The sequence below is a fragment of the Conger conger genome, chromosome 12 (genome assembly GCF_963514075.1).
Source record: "Conger conger chromosome 12, fConCon1.1, whole genome shotgun sequence".
Lineage (NCBI taxonomy): Eukaryota > Metazoa > Chordata > Actinopteri > Anguilliformes > Congridae > Conger > Conger conger.
Window position 1 is genome coordinate 37,101,297 of NC_083771.1, and position 18,653 is coordinate 37,119,949.

At 41.9% G+C, this 18,653-nt stretch overlaps 1 protein-coding gene across 2 annotated transcripts in view; it reads left to right on the forward strand.

Moving 5' to 3' along the window:
• Window positions 1-685: 685 nt before the first annotated feature.
• LOC133105687 (synaptic vesicle glycoprotein 2C-like) overlaps window positions 686-18,653 on the forward strand; it is a 52,420-nt gene continuing 34,452 nt past the window's right edge. The window contains exons 1-2 of one of the 2 annotated variants that reach the window (XM_061215968.1): window positions 686-868; window positions 11,710-12,418. In XM_061215968.1, the coding sequence (XP_061071952.1) occupies window positions 11,827-12,418 (592 nt within the window). In that variant the 5' untranslated portion in view covers window positions 686-868; window positions 11,710-11,826. The remainder of the gene's footprint in view (window positions 869-11,709; window positions 12,419-18,653) is intronic. The other variant, XM_061215969.1, reaches the window with a different exon arrangement.

Consider the following 18,653-nt stretch of genomic DNA (forward strand, 5'->3'; position numbering starts at 1 on the left):
CCAAATGCGTTCATAAATTTAGCATACTTGATCAACATAAGATGTTCGATTTTGTAAACTCTTTGGGATGTCGTCTTTGAAAGTAACTGTTTAGCTAATCGTAATGTCAAATTAGACATTTAGATAATTCACCAGGGGTTATTTATGATTGTTTATGTTTAATGTAATCCAAATTTTCACCTCTCTGTATCGCTACTTTACGTGGATGCATATAGCCTATATATTAGAAGCAATCTAAAAATTAAAGCCCGAGCCTATGATTTCCTTCATGTTAACATGATACTGCGTCATTGTATCTTCAGAAGTACACGTTCTGTTTTACTGCATTCATTCTTGTATGTAGGCTAATAACTTTATAGACAATCACTTTATAAGTAGCTTCTTGTTGTATTCTTATAATTATAACTGCACCACAATCAGTGTGTTTCTGTCGCCGTCTACCTCCCCCGCATTTGTTACTAACTATTGTTCCATTTAGACGGGATTGCCCACTTCACTCTCTTGGATACAGTTATTGATTGTATTTTCCATGTACTCTTGCTCGCTTCGTGTCGTGCAGCCGCCCCCCACCCCCTCCCCCCCAAACGCCCCCCTCGCTCACTCGCTCGCTCTCTCTCTCTCTCTCTCTCTCTCTCTCTCTCTCTCTCTCTCTCTCTCTCTCTCTCCTCTTTCTTGAAGTACTGCAGAGGCATTGGTGCAACAGAAAAAAGAAAGAAAAAAGAAAAAAATCATCGACAGTTTCTACCTCGGGTCCTTTTTAAACAACGCTACTGTGGAATACCAGCAAATGTATATCTACGATACAAAGAGATAGTTTCTTGCTATGGGTGTTTACTGCTAACGTTCGGACTCCATCTCGTCATAACCGGTGAGACTATCTCTGTTTAATAGTTGTGTTCAGGGAAGCGCCTTCCTTTTTCGTGCGCTTAAATATTTTCTTCGAACAGTGTAATGGTTTAGTGTTGTGTATTTCTAATGTTTGTGTTTTCTGAAGCACCTAGTTAATAAGGTGTTTAGATCTCAAATCGCTGAATATGTAGTGGTGGTTTGATACACCTGCATTATGTCAGATATTTCCTCTATTTAGCTTCAGCGTTCTTATTTCAATTTGTTTTGAAGTGAAATTAAACTTCAGTGAATCCCTCTGGAGTTTCTTAACGCTTTGGTCATGTTTGAGCAGCATACTTCAGTTTAACAACAACAATATTCAAACATAGAGTTGTTCGGTACTAGCTCTATTATGCATCACGTTTTGTATCAAATGTGAATAATATTACAAAGAATAGCATAGAATGTGCCTACAGGTAGGTTAGGCTATTATTTTAGATTTGGCAGATTTTATAACTTCTTGGCCTACAGATTAACTTTTAATTTAAAAAAATTAACACCGCTGAACTATAGAGTTCGGGCACGAATGCGTTTTGGTTTTCTTTTGGAAAACACAGGGGAAGTTGCGTTAAAGTCTTTTAAACCATCAAACATGCCAGTCTTTGGGAATTGCATTATCTTCGGACTGTTAAAACCGTACTCCTTTCCAACAGTGTGCATCATATGCACTCTGTAATCATCCGGGGTGTGTGTGAGTCGAGTCCAACTACGGCTGAGCGTCAGCGAGGTTGTGGCTTAAAATGAGTATTTCAGCCATCGGCCTCAGGCACATAAAGCATTCTGCATTACGCATAGAGATCCATCTATTTAAGTGGCTCGATGCTGCGGGTACTGAGTCATCCGTGGATTGCAGCTCCAGAGAGGAGAGAGGATTGATTCCAAAGCACAATGTCAGGGCATCAGAAATCTCATTAAAGACGGCAGCTTACGTCAAACTGTATTCGGTGATTGATTCCGTTCTTGGATCCTGCAAACGACGTTAAGACTACTGGCTTTTGGAGGGTACCAGTAAAGGGTGAATCCATGGTGCGTGAAACGACATACCGTATGCTTGACTGGAGAGAGGTAGTTAATGCGACGAAAATGAAACTATCTTCACTACATTTCGGAAGTATTTCCATTGTTACAGTGGCATCTTCGACGTATCTAAATAGCACGATTTTAATCCGCTACATGTTATGGCCATATAACTTAATCACAATATACTGTAGGCTCATTTTCGTATGGAAGGAGAGCAGGCGCGGTAAAGTTTTCTCGTTCTCTTATTGTGTACAGTTTCAACATTCTCGACCACGAAGAATGGCAGTCTTTTTACTAATGGCAGTTTTTTACTAATTTACCTCATTAACCAATAACATACAGTATTCTTTCTGCAGTTTGACACAAACTGTGAGTCTATACCATGCAAATATAACATTTAGTAATTCTTACAAGGCATGTTAGGGCTATGATTAATATGGACTACAAAGGCACGTAATGCACATCATAATGAATCCATAAGCAGTAGCACCTACAGTATACAAACACTGATTAATGTTTCTACTGACATACACTTAAATAGAATGGGCTATGTCATCGTCCATATGTGATTAGTCTCATCAGTTAGCAGGGATGCAATAATATAAATAGTCTGCCAGTGATGTATAAATACTGTACTTATAGTTAATCATTATTTTCATGGCATGTTTTTGTTACATAGATTTTTGTTACAATTACGTCATACTATTTCCAAAGTAAATTTGTAAGAAAATGGCAGTTTTTAATTGTGAAATTTAGGCTGTTTTATAACAGAATAAATTCACAGACAGGGATTTCCACACTTCTGGCCTCTGCACTTCAGTACTACCATTATCATGCCCTAGTAGACCTGTGTAGAAATTGGCCAGTTGCACAGTATTTATATAATTACTTGAAATATACTGTATATGATAGGCTACATTTCTTTTGTACATGCAACACATTGTGCAGATATCCCAGCTTTAATAACTGACCTGTGTTCAGGTTGTATTTTGCTGCGCAAAGATATGATCAAGGAACTTTAGTGAAAAATTATATTTGTTGTGAAAAATCCAATTTCAGCCATCTTAGCTCCACAATCCTATGCAAGCTTTCTTGACGACAGGAAATTGAATAGGATATTTCAGTGTCAAATGTAAGGAATGCAAAAAGTGTGTACACAATAAATTAATATTATATTTACACAATAAATTTATGAATTACTATATAAATAAATAAAAATTCACTCAACTGACACACTACTGTTTCACCTAAATTGTCTGTTTATCTGTACCATATGTATATATTACATATAACTAATCAGTTTTGTTGTAATAAAATAAAAATATATAGTTTCCATTTGAAACCTTTATGCAGATTACCGAAGTTGTAGATAGTGCAGCAAAATGTATGTAGCTATTAAGGCAACCAAATAGTTTCCAAGTTAATTAGATATTGACTGCGCCCATAGATGTATGGCATTCACAAATTGATTTGTCAATTAATTAGCGAATGTCGTACATGTGTGCAAAAAGTCTAATTGTGAGTACAACAGAATGCCATAATTGTGTTGTTTTTTTTGGTTTTTTTTGGCTTGCGTGCATGTGTGTATAGTTGTATCAATGGGACTATGCATATTCAAACAGTGTTGCTTCGTTTCCATGAAGTGGACATCTCACACAAAATGTCCAGATATACAGACAGAGCTTGTAAATGAGTGAGAAGAGAAACAGTTCCAGTTTGAATCTGGTATTATAGCAGTTACGGAAGCCTGGTCCGGAGGCCTCCTCTCCATTGTGCCAGTGCACGCAGGGTGCCCGGCCCTCACGGAAGTGCGTACTGGCACACATAGGGAGATGCATGCAGGCCACTGAGATCAAATCTGTTTGTGTGTCCATGAGGAGATCCCTGCTGCCTACATGCATGTGCTTTCATTTGGCACATCAGGATTTTCCTCATTCGATTTCCACCAAACCAACTTAAGCAAGTAGTGGCAGTGCACAATAATTATTTACTACCTGTCGGTGTACTTAACTATAGAGACATACTGTGTTGTTTGACGAAGACAATACGTAGTATTATTAGAAAACCTGGCTTGTTAAATGTTCAATGTTGATGGTACATTAGCTTTAAAAAAAGAAACTCATTGCCAAGACACTGAATTTGCTTGACACTACCTAACCTAACCTTGTTTGTTGATTATTAAAACCTATTGGATATGGAAATATGTATGCTACAACATAAAAAAAAAATAAAAAAAACTAAGAGCTTTTTTTAAGAAAGGGAAATTCAAGAATGCCGTGACTGAAATGAATACAGAACGGACGGTTGCTGAAGCTGAACTTCAGCCTGGGGGCACACCTCAAGTGTATCTCAGCAGCCTGTGACACAGCACTGTAGTTTCGCACCCCTGAAGCCTGAAGTCAGGTTTAATAGCGTGTGGGGACTCGCCGATAGAGTTTACTCTCAGTGTGGTCCTTGTGAACACACAATACCTGATCCTAACCAAGCTGCTTAGCCTATATGTTTTTCTGCCTGCTTCCTTATACCATGGGAACCAGGGCAGAATGCTGCAGTATATTACTAATTTATTTATTTTTGTGTCCTGTGTGAATATTTCATCTCCAGCGCAGAGTCTGGTGTATGATTAATGAACGTGCCGAACGGCGCCAGTGTTCCGTGACAAGATGACTGTTTGAGAATATTCTGTTTTTACACTCCATTATGTTGATGCAGTTTTGCATGTTTTTCATGTTTGGTTATGATAGAGCATGGCTTCGCATTTGTTTACACTGTACATTGGAGGGTTTGTTTCCAGTCAGAAAGGGAAAACAATTCTTACAAATCGATATGGTGGACATTTGTCATTGCCTCAAAGCAATGCGGTTTGGTTAAATCCCACAGATTGTGTCTGGTGTAAGTATTTCTACATGTGTGCTGTTTCTACTCTTTTTGGGAGTGTGCAGACATGCTGGAGCTCCTAGCATGCTTGAATTCCCTACCATAAGCGTATAAAATGGACACATGTGAAATGGCTTGCCGAATCTGAGGCTATTAAGCAGTATAGCATCCTGGAACGGTTCTGAACCATACTGCCAATACGGGCATGAGGAGAGCTGACCTATCACAGCGCTGAAGGATGTCAAAGAGACACTCTGCTTTCATCCCCCTGACCTGCTGGCCCTTCCTGCTTCGCACTGCCAGTCACCTGCTGGTGCCACTGCTGGGGCTGAATCACTGTAGATGCTCCCTCTACTGCACACTGATGCAATGACACAGCCTGCCTGTGACCAGTTTGATATTTCAGCCACTGAAGCTTCATTCACATAGAGATCTGTGCAATTCATTCATGAATGAATTAGTTCATACATTCATCCATGCCGTCATATTTGCATACTCTGCGTAACATCTGGGAGCCAGACTGCTGAGTGTTTGTGAACACTGGCAGCTTAAGCTGGTGCCATATACTATATAAATGAACGTGCTCAGCGCCTTCTTTATCAATGTATCTCCATCTCCTTCCTGATGCAAAAATACGACTGAAATGAAAATGGGGAGAGATTGAACTTGCTCTGATGTTTTATCTCGGTGAAGTTCACCAAAGGTCAGGAGAAACACTGTACACCAACCTGCCGGAGCCTATCTCTGGCATGCATCCTAGATTGTGCACTGACCCTGTCTGATGTGCGGAAATGAACCCCGGAATCTGCCGGGACTGGTGCTGAGGAGTGGTTTTGGGCAGCGGTTGAGCTGGGAACCGAGCCTCCGGACTGGTAAGAGCAGGGGTACAGGCCTGCCTCATTAAAGCTCCAGACAGGTGACATCCATGTCCTCATGCAGGCTGGTCATGATGAGGCTCATCAGGGCTGACAGAGGGAACGCGCTCTCTGCTCTACTGGCCCGCTGACAGACACTCGCTGGACCTCTGTGCACTTGGGCGAGAGACGCATTGTTCCAGAGCAGCCTGTGCATATCGTTATACTGATTCAATTTCCCCCTGAACCCACACTCAGGAGATACGCTCAAACTCATGGGCCGGTGACTGCGTGGAAAGATTTCATTGCTTCTCTTGCAGTAGTCTTTGTGAATTTTTTTTGTGAGACTTTCATAAGATTAAAATTCTCACTTTCAATATCAAAACTCATAAAATCTAATACAATGGATGTACTGTACATACATGCGCAAAATGTGATGGTCGTCAGCTGCAGCAGATACTGTAGTGTACATATTGGATTTTTTAAAATACATTTTCAAGGTGTCCTGCAGTGGAAATAAAGGAGCTGTGACAGTGCATTCTGCAGTTACATAAGTGGTTGTAAAACTATTCATGGGGAACAGATAAATGTATAGCCTAGCGCTCCTTTCATTATGTCCCACCAGGGATCTCTCTTTCTGTTCTCCCTGCATCTTCATAGGTTTTGCAGTTGTATTCTGAACATCACGTCCTTTCTCTGGCACTGGAAGACCTGTGTGAAGGAATACAAAATGGCCTTCCAGTTCCAGTCTCTAATAACACATGCAGAAGTCTCTGTTGAGGGGGTTATTGTGGGCCGACAGCTGATAGCTGATATTCTGACAGCACTGGAGAAGCACGGGTCATAGTGTTAAAGCAGAGTCACAGAAAGGAAACACACGAGCAGCTGACAGCGGAGGGGATTTAGATGTTAGCCCTGACAGTCAGGCTGTTCTCATAGCTGCCTGCAGCACACTGACACTCTCAGCCAAGGCTCCGTTTGGCTAATTGCATAATTACTGATTACATAAATACTTTCGATAATTGAATAATAAGAGTTGTGTAACAGCAGACTCACAGGGGTGGACAATCAGTGGTCCAGACCCCTGGTACTAGCATTTTCTGTCCTGGACTATCAAACTGTCTAATGCACCAAAATCCCTGGGGACAACCAATAAACTCTCTTGGACCTGGATGAAAATAAAAACATCTGATTGGCTGAGATTGCATGTGATTTCCGTTGGGTGTCCTTCAGTTGGTTCTTCCTTGATTAGTAGGTGGGAGTCCCTGGCTGTGCTAAGTACTGATTAGCGTTTTGACAGAAGTGTGGAGCTTTCCCTTCTTAACACAGGCATGACTTCGGCAGTCTGTATAATATCAGCAGTAGAACAATCTTTTTTTTATTTTTATTTCCTGTTTATTTGAGCAGGGACAATGAAATGAGACATTATTATACCATTATTACTGCAAATTTACACCATATTCATGTTGCAGTAGGTATATCTCTGCCGTGTATTTCTGCAGTGTAGCCTGTAGAATTATTTTTATTAGCATTAAGGCAAGAGAAACCTTATAAAATAATTGCTAGCTATCATTTCAGAAACCAGATGAAATGACAGGCTAGTTAGATGGTCATACAATATCTTGTTTTTCAGATAGCGTTGTCAAGCTAACAGTATCTTACAGTCGACTATAGACTTTGATAATTGGCTGGCGGAATTGCTGTTTTGAGAACAAACACTGCACTGTTTTTTGGGATACTTTTAAAAGATGCTGTGGGAATGATCAAACTCAGTCTTTGGAAATGATGTACATTTTATTAGGTAGACCTGTACGCCAGCTTGCTAATACAACAAATATTTAATCTGCCAATCATATGACAGCAACTACACACAAGCATGCAGACATGGTCAAGAGGTTCATCTGTTGTGATCTAAGTGACTTTAGCCAGGGAATGATTGTTGGTAAACAGGGTGGTTTGAATATCACAGAAGCTGCTGATCTTCTGGGATTTTCACGCTCAACAGTCTCTAGAGTTTGCAGAGAATGGTGCGAAAAACAAAAAACATCCAGTGAGCAGCAGTTCTGCAGGCAAAAATGCCTTAATGAGAGAGGTCAGAGGAGAAGGGCCAGACTGGTCAAAGCTGACAGGAAGGTGACAATAATACAAATAATAGTGGTATGCAGAAGAGCATCTCTGAACATGCAAAATGTGTCAAACCTCTTAAGTGGATAGGTTACAGCAGCTGAAGACTAAATCTAAAAAATAAGTAATAAATTCTTAAAAAATGGCTCACTGAGTGTAAATACCTGCTTAAAACATATCAGGCACTTAAAATGTTTGTAGGCACAGGGAAAAAGTCCCTTACATGTTAATTACCTGTCTAATCAATTGTCACAGCAGCCATTAAGCTTAGCTAGTCACTAGAATCTCAACATGCTGCAAATTGTGAATTATGGGAAAGTGTGATAATTGTGTGAAATGAAATTACGTTAATTTAAATTAAGTTCATTTAGCACATTAACTTTGACAGCCTTAGCAGGACCATATCTATGTTTGTGTAAGTACATCTAGGCTAATGATGAAGTGATTTGTGTCTTATAAAGAGCACTTCATCAAAATAATTTCTCACAATCCCATTAGTGTGCAGATGTGTTATAATCTCTATTTGTGCAGTGTCTGACTATACATACTTTTATCTTTTGATATATGAATTAATGAATATCGTTGTGCTCACTTTGTTGCTGAGGTATGCACCCAGTTAATCTAAATAAGCACACCATACTGAAGCTAAAGTGGGAATCCTAATGTATTGGCTGTTATATCATTATAATCAGTATTAAATCAGGGCTGCCTCACGAATAATGGAGTAGGCAGGAATATACCTCAGAGACTTTGCTTCAGTGTAAAACCCTGGTGTGACTCTTTTCTAATGTGGATTATTGTGTTGTGCTCATCACAGCTCCACATGTATAGGTCAAATAGTTAAACTATCAGGATGTGAGTACTTTCACTGATGCGCATTCCTATTGTAATATTTTGTTGATTTTCAGCTGTTTGTTGTGATTTTCCCATGCAAGACATAATCCTGTCAAGTGCATGTTTACAATAGCTTTGAAAATAATATAATGCATGCCATATACACAAACATTAAAATAGTTATAGTAGACACTTCTTTATGGCATTGGATGAATATAGTTGTCAGGCAGTAGTTGTAAACAGTAAGATAGCTCATACAGTGCACAGTCAAACGTCCAGTTCATGGTTCTACTTAAAATATACAGGCCTATGCACAATTCATGACAGGATGTTGATACTAGCTATTGCCAAGGCCCAAGAGTCTAATTCAGAAGATTTAGCCCTATTGATTCTGGCAGTCACAGACAGAGGTTTTCTGAGAAATGCTTTGGTTAAACCAAAATCTTAAAAATATGTGACATTTCGCACTTTGACGTCCACTTTATTAAGCATCGCAGTTTGGAACTGGGTGGGTGAGTGTCAGTCTTCACCCACCCGGCAGCAATTATAATATGTTTTACACTCACACAAAAGGCTTCTGGAAGGATACATTGGCTTGTCTTCAGGGGAACCCTTTTTTAGTTCTAGTAATCATCTATGGTAGGTGTGAAAAGTGAGAAAGCTTGTTGCCCAACAAAGAATGTTTGAACTAGATAGGGTTCCTCTGTGGAGACAGAGGAGGCTTTTGAACCCTTTCTAATGAGAGTGTGGCTTTTGATAAAGGGTAGTATCGCTGTGACATCAATATGTAATAGTTTGTGGGTGAAGAGAAATGTATGTCCCACAGCATGTGCTTGGGCTAGCATGCGCGCTGTCGTGGCTCCTGATAAGGGCTCCATTTCAAATGAAACTGATTAAACCTTGCTGAGACTACCTATGTGCATTAACAACAGACTAATCATGCCATTATTTATTCAGCCGGCTTTTGTAAAATGGGTTATCATATTTACGCTTGAGAATAGATCTCATTGGGTATTGAAAGGGTTTAGCCACCCTGTTGCCAAGGAACATGGGACAGCCTTACTTTAAATCAAATCCTAAGCTGACCAGGGTGTTTTTAAGGAGTGTGAGAGCCGGTTCTTTAGTTATGTTTCACACAGCAGCTGTTATGTTGCTGTGCCCATTTAGATCAGCCAGATCCATCATGGAGCAATAATTATAGCCGACAATTGTAATTATTGCACTGTTCCATTTAGTGTGCCATTGTGTATATGCTATTGCACGTCCAATGCACTGAAAAGACTCCTTTAACACACACCATATGTGTATTATTCAAATGACTTTATAATTGGATCAGTTCCCCAGTGCCATACCAGTTATTTCTCTATTACTCCAGTGTCATAGATTGTCACATTATTGATAAATGAACAACAAAAGGCCATTCATATCTTTATTTACATTTCACTATATTTTATCCTTGAAATGAGCCAAAACAGATTTAAATGTAAAAAGCTAGAGATGCTAGAGATTTTAGAATGCATCTCTATTGACCACTTCAACCTTATGGTGTTTCTACCCTGTTCACTGGCATAGTGATGAGAGAATTCAGATAATTGAGGGAGTTTTAAGAATAGCCACTGTAATTCCTGTTTGTGAAAATAATCGGCAATTTGACAATTTTTATATTCATTCATTTAAACGTGCATGTAATTGTAACTGAAAATTTATGAATTTGGTAAGGGCTTTGTAACTACTTAGCAATGAGGAAAATCAGATGAGCAACAATATTTAGATACTTGTTTTCAGAAGAATGCAAAGTAATTGTACAATGCTGATTTTTGCCATCCCACTATTACGGCATCAAATTATACCTTATTATACTCGTCTAGTCTGATTCAGTTAAACCTCTGTGTCATACCCTTTTGAAACATACATGACTCAGACATGACATGGTCTTACTGGTGTTCTTACTCACTCATGACTCAACTATTCTCACTCGTGGTTTTACGGGCTGAGTAATAGCAGAGCGGCAAACACAAAAGCATCAACTTCAACTTCAGAGTGTTTGGTGTGAGATTATGGGTGGCATAGTGGAATTATTGTATGTTTTTGAAAAGTTGTCATCTTACAAAGATCGTTTCATCATTCTTTACATTAATTCAGGCAAATAATGAATACTATAGGTTTCTCTGAATTTACCAAATGAATGAATTCATGCCCGTTCCTTTACAGAACAGAAATGTGGGAAATGTGGTGAGTTCATTTGTTTGTGAGGCTTTACAGTTACTGACAGAAGACTGTGGATCCTTGGGGTCTCATTTCATGTACAGTCATTTGTTGCCCTCAAGAGAAAAGTAGCCACTCTTAAATACCTTCTCTGTAGTGTCTTGTTAAATTAATCCAGCAGTGAGTCAGAAACAGCAGCAGTAACCTTAGGTGACAGCATGGTAGAGAGTTTCCCTATTTCTTCAGTGCTGTGTGCGTGATGTATGGCGAAGAGCTGAAACCTGTACACAGCGTTAGATGCACCCCACTGTGCCAGCGGGGGCGTAAACAACATCACATCTCAAAGCACAATGAAGTCCCATCTAGTGCCATCTATCAGTAACAGCCAGGGCGCCGTGTGTTTGCTAGGCAAAGACACAGCCATTTCCTGCAGCTCCAGTCCTTTTCTGGCCTCTGTTTACCGTGGCTCTTACAAAGGCCCCAGGGCCTGCAGCCTGCACTACCACATCTGACATCTATGGGTCAACAATTTACTACTGCGTCTGCTGCAGGCACAGTGGGATTAGAGGCCATTTCCAAGCTGCTAAACTGTATTCAATATCATGTTTATTCAAACAAATTGATTATGGACGAGGCTCGGTGTAGTGTAGTCGTCTCTTCATCTCGTGCAATCTTCGGTGTTCCAGCAGATTGCCCTAGAGTGTTAGAGAAGGGAGATTCAAACGGAGTGCCTTTTAACTTTTAACTGAATTGCATTGCGATAGCTGTGTATGCCCATGACGCCAAATGATGAAACTATTACTTTCAGATGACATAAGGATGTTCAAATGCTGCTGTGCACACTAATTCAGAGCGTGTGGGTTCCGTTTGAGCCATCTCTGAGTCTTTTCATTGTTTTCCTCCACAGTCTGCCGACCGTCTGCCATTACTGGTGCAGAGACACTTGTATGTTGATCCCTTCTGCAGCGGGCCCTCCCAGAATCCCTCTGTAGCTCCTGTTGCGATTGAGACTCCCTGAGGGAAGATGGGCGATGCGTACCGGGAGAGGACTTCGCTCACCAAGGGGGCGAAGGACCTCGCCAAGGAGGCCAAGCGGCACGCGGCGAAGAAAGTCAGCAAGGTGGTGGACCGGGCCTCGGACGAGTACAGCCAGCGCTCCTACAGCCGCTTCCAGGACGAGGAGGACGAGGACGGGGACAACTACTGCTACAGGCAGGACGGCACCTCCGCGGGAGGAGCCAACGATGAGGAGGAGGGCTCCAGCGACGCCACGGAGGGCCACGACGACGAGGACGAGATCTACGAGGGGGAGTACCAGGGCATCCCAGCCGGCGGGCCGCCCAAGGACGGCCAGGTGGCCGTGGGCAAGCCGGTGTCGGACGGGCTGAAGGACCGGCAGGAGCTGGAGCTGGAGAGGCAGGCGGACGAGGAGGAGCTGGCCCAGCAGTACGAGCTCATCATCCAGGAGTGCGGACACGGCCGCTTCCAGTGGCAGCTCTTCTTCGTGCTGGGCATGGCGCTCATGTCCGACGGCGTGGAGGTCTTCGTGGTGGGTTTCGTGCTGCCCAGCGCTGAGACGGACATGTGCATTCCCAACTCCGGGGCCGGCTGGTTAGGTGAGAAAGGCAGCTCACTGTTAAACGCTTTAATCAACACGCAGTTACTCCTTTCAGAGCTGATTCGGCTGCATTCACAACATGTAGTCTACAGAAGAATACATGCCGTGTAGCTATTACAAATTCCATTTTACAAAAATAATAATAAATTATTTAAATATTCAAAGCTGGACTAATGTTGAATTACAGCCTTTATAATTGCATACTCTTAGTAACAATGTGCATAATAGTTGCGACTGTTTAAAATGAAATGATACTGTTGCCATAGTTATTGTTCTGGACCTGCTGTCGGTAGGTCATGAATGGTACTGATAAACAAATCCTTCCAGTGAACAGCTTCAGTGCTCAACCTGCACAAATTGGCAGTGTGCTGTATTAAATATAGCCAGCATCTGTCATTATGCATGAGGATGTGTACCAAGCCAGCACATTTTATCCATTACCCAGTTACTGTATGACTCAATCCTCATGGATTTGAAGTGATATGACATCTTTGTCTTTATTCACATGTAAAACACAGTGAAAAGATTCTTTGTCATGGATTTCATATAATCTTGGAGTCTCATCTCTGGATGTGTAAGATTTTCAAAAGCTCTGCTGGTGACATTTTCAGATGTAATGTCATTTGGCCCAGTACAGGTCATGGGTTGTCATGGCACCAGGTTTTGGAGGTTGGAGGAGGCGGTGTTTGTGCATCTGTCTGTGTGGGACTTTTTTCCCTCATGGCCGTGTATGTGTGTGTGTTTGGGTGTGTGTGTGTGTGTGTGTGTTTTTGCTTGCATGTGTGTGCTTGTGCGTGTGTGTGTGTGTGTGTGTGTGTGTGTGTGCTGGCGTGTGTGTATGTGTGTGTGTGTGTGTGTGTGTGTTTGTGTGTGTGTATGTGCTGGTGTGTGTATGCATGTGTATGTGTGTGTGTGTGTTTGGGTGTGTGTGTGTGTGTGTTTGCTTGCATGTGTGTGCTTGTGTGTATGTGTGTGTGTGTGTGTGTGTGTGTGTGTTTGTGTGTGTGTGTGTGTGTGCGTGTGCTGGCGTGTGTGTATGTGTCTGTGTATGTGTGTGTGTGCTTGTGTGTGTGCGTGTGCTGGCGTGTGTATGCGTGTGTGTATGTGTGTATGTGTGTGCTTGTGTGTGTGTGTGTGTGTGTGTATGTGTGTGCTTGTGTGTGTGTGTGTGTGTGTGTGTGTGTGTGTATGTGCTTGAGTGTGTATGCATGTGTGTGTGTGTGTGTTTGTATGTGCTGGCGTGTATGCGTGTGTGTATGTGTGTGTGTGTGTGTGTGTGTGTATGTGTGTGCTTGTGTGTGTGTGTGTGTATGTGCTGGCGTGTGTATGCGCGTGTGTGTGTGTGTGTGTGTGTGTATGTGCTGGCGTGTGTATGTGTGTGTGTGTGTGTGTGGGAAACAGACCCGACTGCCTACAAGGCTACATGTCTGTAAATGGCCACACAAGTTTGAATGGTATCTGCATGTATTTGATGTGTTTTATTCAGACAATTGTATGGATTTTATGAAGATCAAATAGGTACATTTGATATAGTAAATAATTCTGCAAACATACAGGATGCTATCAGTAATGTTATCAAATATTCAAACATCTCTACGAATGTGACAACAAATGGAAGCCTGTTTAGTTTTGATCAACTTTTTTAAAGTTTGAAGTTAATTCCAGGATCCCTGGAATTAAGCCAAGGGCTCCAATTGACACAGTTGTGAAATATGGTCTGAAATAACATGCTCCTGTTTGGAGACAGAGCAGGGCAGTGATGGCGCAACGAACGAGGAGGAGGATACTTCAGAAGGGACGCACTGCGTCTGCGGGTTGATGGGGCCTCTGCTGAACAGCTGGCAAAGCTAGACTCACAAACACTCCACATGTCCAAAAGGATAACTCAGTGGAGATTAACATAATTGCATGGTGTCTTTATTTGTAATTTCCACACCGAAAAGCTCTTAAAATACTGGACAAGTGTTCTTTTTTAATCATCTATGATAAAGGTTCTAGTCATTTTGGCATAACCTTGGTGTTTGTATATGTATACTGTACGTTGAATTCATTTATTATAAAGGCTATGTTTTGATGCATACTCATCACAGTTTCTGCGGTGTGTGTGGAAGGCAGAAGAATACTGACATGTTCAGAGCTGGTGAGCCGCACATATGTCCCTCCTTTCCTGCAAACCTCCAGCCGCTGCGAAGAACGCAGTCTTCCCTTTCCCCCCGCTCCGCCCTCCTCTCTCCCCCCGAGTTCATGCGTGAGAGCCTCCGCCTTTGTGCTGGAATAATGCGGCTCTGAAAGACCGCTGCGCGGGCGTTTGGGTCCGGGCGCTATCCAGTGGAGCGCTGACTGCGCTCCGTCCTCTCTGTTTGTCGCGGCGTGTCGTACCTCGCCTTTGTGCGAGGCAGGGCTCCATGCCCCGGCAGCTCCCCGACGTTCAGCTACACGCTAATGAACGCTCGGTGGAGTCAGGGATTCCCACTCCAGCTAAATGAGATGCCCGTCATGCTCATTCAGCCACCGAGAGGTTTTCTCTCCCTGCAAATATACCAGAATCAAAGGGTATGTGATCAAGGGAAAGACTCTTTAAATAGTGGAAGTCCCTGTGCTACTGCTGAAAGGTGGAAGCTGGACAGTGCTGTATTGTGAGCTGTGACAGGCTTTGCTTCAGGATGGAAACTAGTGCACTGGAAGAACTGTTCAATAAGCAGAGAATACTGTAATTGCCGCATTATTCGGGTATTTTACCCCTGAAACCACATTTGAATCCTCTGCCTGTATTTCTTATTCTAAAATGTGTTTGGGACGTTTCTGTGAGTGATGCCTACAGGGAGGGGTGGTTGTGGCTACAGAGTCTGTGGGTGTTTATAGCTATTGGCTCAGATGAAGAAGCACAAGTAGCCAATCACAGCAAAGCAAAATGACGAGCCAGCACAGACTCGTTCAAAAACTCTTTGAGGTGACCGATGAATGGAGATACACTGTACATATAAAATAAAACAGCAAAAAGGATATAAAATTTAAAAATGGAATTCAATGGGCAGGATTGAGGATGAAGGAGGAGGCTTCTTTGATTGTAAACACAAGAACACAGCAAGGCTAAAAATCTTTAAATAATGAACTCCAGAAGTTGGCATGAAATCCGGAAAGACATATGGCCCTCCGTGCCCACCTCAGTTTGTCTGTCAGTGGGAGGGACGGGTGGGGATTGTAGTCTCATTGCATAACAGCAGCTCCTCGGTCCGTCTGGCACCTCCAGTCTGGCGTCGTCCTCCTCTGAACAGAGAAGAACACTATTTATTTATTAAGAAGGTCAGGTGAAATTGAATTAACTGCTTAAATGTGTTGTGTTGGCACCGTGCATTTCGACAGAGACTGAAACTGTAAGCTGACACTGTACCAGCACTCACTTATTCTCAGCTTTAGGGGCTTGCCAGTATTTTATGGCTTTAGCAATTATAAATTGTAATTACAACTTCAAATTCAAATACATATGGACTTGTACAGCACTACACACCTACATTACTAACATATAGTACTGTACAGTACATGGACATCTGCCACATTAATAAACAAGACTACAGGACAGACAGGGGATTATACACTGCCAAACACCTGATCATCTGTGCTTTTCACTTTAAAATCAAAGCTATTCCAGAAATACTTTTAATTAAGCCACTGCAAGCCATCATAATCATTCATTTTCCCCCTGAACCTTAGGTATTTTATAATGTGTATCTTCCTTATACAGACATATTGCTCCTTACATATATTTTGCCTAGTTCTCCGAAATTGCATTAGGTTTAGATTCTCACTATACACTATTAACAGATTCCCATCCTTTCTCATTTCCTGAATGGAAAACACAGGGAATTCATCCCTTTGCTGAAGTTTTTTAGCCAAATGGTTCCCGTATGTTGCAGGATTTAACATCACAATACGACCTAGCTGGTATATCTTTTTAATTGCACCTACATTTGCATCTGGCAATGAAAACGTACAGGGTCCTCTGTGGAACAGAGCTTCCTACACATGTAATACATTGCATTACATTCTAGTCAGTTAGCAGACTCTATTATCCAGAGCGATGTACAGTAAAGAGCAAATCTTAACCAGGGACAAGTGCACTGAAGACCCAAGAGGGATGTACGGTTCCAATACCTGCCATCTCGGCCCTTTACACATTTCTCCTTAGAGCCTCTTATAAACCCCTTGCAATCCAACCAATTTGGGATGAAGAGCTATCTATTACAATTATGAAATTCCCTGGGATACCATTTGGAGCAATCTTCCATGTGTTTTTAAAAATGCTGACCATCAGATCGTACACTACAACTTTCTTCACAGAACATGCATAACACCTGGAAAATGTCACATCATGAAATCATCACATCAGATTCTTCGATCTGAGTTGTGTCCTCAGGGGTCTGCCAAGTGGCCACAACTTTATCCAATATTTTTAACAGAGATATTCCATGATGTCCCGGAGTACAAATTGTGAGTGACAATTTGAAACTTTTTTTCATCTCTACCTCAAAAAATGTATATGGTTGGCTGGCCTCACTGCAGCTAAAAGGATTCTTACACAAAGGCGGAAGCCATCACATTCTATGTCCTGGACTCATTGGGAAGATAGCTTGCAGGAATTGTTCGTATGGAGATCGATCAGTCGCTCGGATACATGGAGGGGGTCACAGGAGGTCGGATGCCTGGCATGCAGAATCTGCCAGCGTTAAATCGTTATTGTGTTGCGCTCCATAGGAGGGGGGTGGGAAATAAAAAATGTGATAAAAAAATTATAAGAATTCTCAGCAATGGACAGAAATATTTTTCTCTCCTATCCTAACCCATTTTTATCCTGCCTGACAGCCTGCTTGTCAACGTTCAACAGTTGATTGAACAACCCCAGACTCTCTGTCTCAGGATCTCTGAAGGGGCATAACATTGCTGTTTAAAATGGCGAGGAGAGGTGGTGGGGAGTACTGCGTGTGTAACAGGCCGCTGTGGAGAGTTATTGTCTGATTGTGTGGACTGACCTTTGGCATCCTCTTGCGCCAGGCAAATTGAAGACAGCATCTTCCTGAAGATGTGCTGCGTAGCAAAGCTTTATCTGAGCAAAACGACACCCCTGCCCCTGTAACACTGCTGTTCTGATACTGTACATACTAACAGCCCTCGATAATGTGCACTTAGGAGTAGGATGAAGGGATGACTTCTGATATCCTGTCTGTCTCTTAGCAGCTGACAGCAGCAGGGAAAGGCAGGAAAAGCTATACAGACTATGAATCAACACAAACATGAGATTGCATAGGCATATTATAATTATCAGAGGTAAAAACGTGAATCACACATTGTCACCTACAGCTGTCCAAATCTGCAGAAGCACTGTAGTTTCCAATATGCCTTACATCAAATGACAAACATTACATTACCAATATGCTACCATTTATTATACTTTTCACCTCACATAATTAATAGAGATAATTAATTGAAATCAGTTATTCTTGTTTTTTACTCATACATAATATGTACAGTATATGCGTGCATATTTGTAATCGACAGCAATTTATGCACTCAACTATAAATGCATTTGCATACATTTGTATGCATTTGTATATACGATATCATACAGCTGTTGAAGAATAGGTAATGGCGGTGTTAGAGCTATGTGTGGAACCGGCTGCATTTCAGCATTCATCAGTATTCTAGCTCTTAGGGTCTTGCTCAGTCTGTGGAACAGCAGCTAAACTACACTACACCTCTCAGCTGCAACAATGCACCAAGCTCTGCTGAGCGAGACAGGGAGGGACAGAACCACAAGGAGATAAAAGAAGGAAGAGCTGCAGGAAAAATAAAGAGAGTGAAAAAGACAGGGAGTTGGATGTTTATAGTGTGAGCACAATGGGGGTAGGATATGAGAAAAGTATCCATGCCGGGGAACAAAGAACATATCTGTATACCCCTGTGTTTCAAAGAACTGATGGTTTTCCACCCTCACTATACCTGGGAGTCAGGTGTGAAACCAGTCTGGCCCATCAGTAGCACTAATTATTCAGTTAATTTTCCGGGAGGAAAGAAGGGTAGAGCCAAATTTGAGGATCCCCGCTGTAGACCTGCATGCTCTTCGGTAGGTTACTGCAGTACTGTGCCAGACTTGCTGAAATCCTGTCGGTAATACCAAAACTGACCAAACCTATGCAGTTGTCATATGACAACGGTTTTGCAAAAGCCAACAAAATACA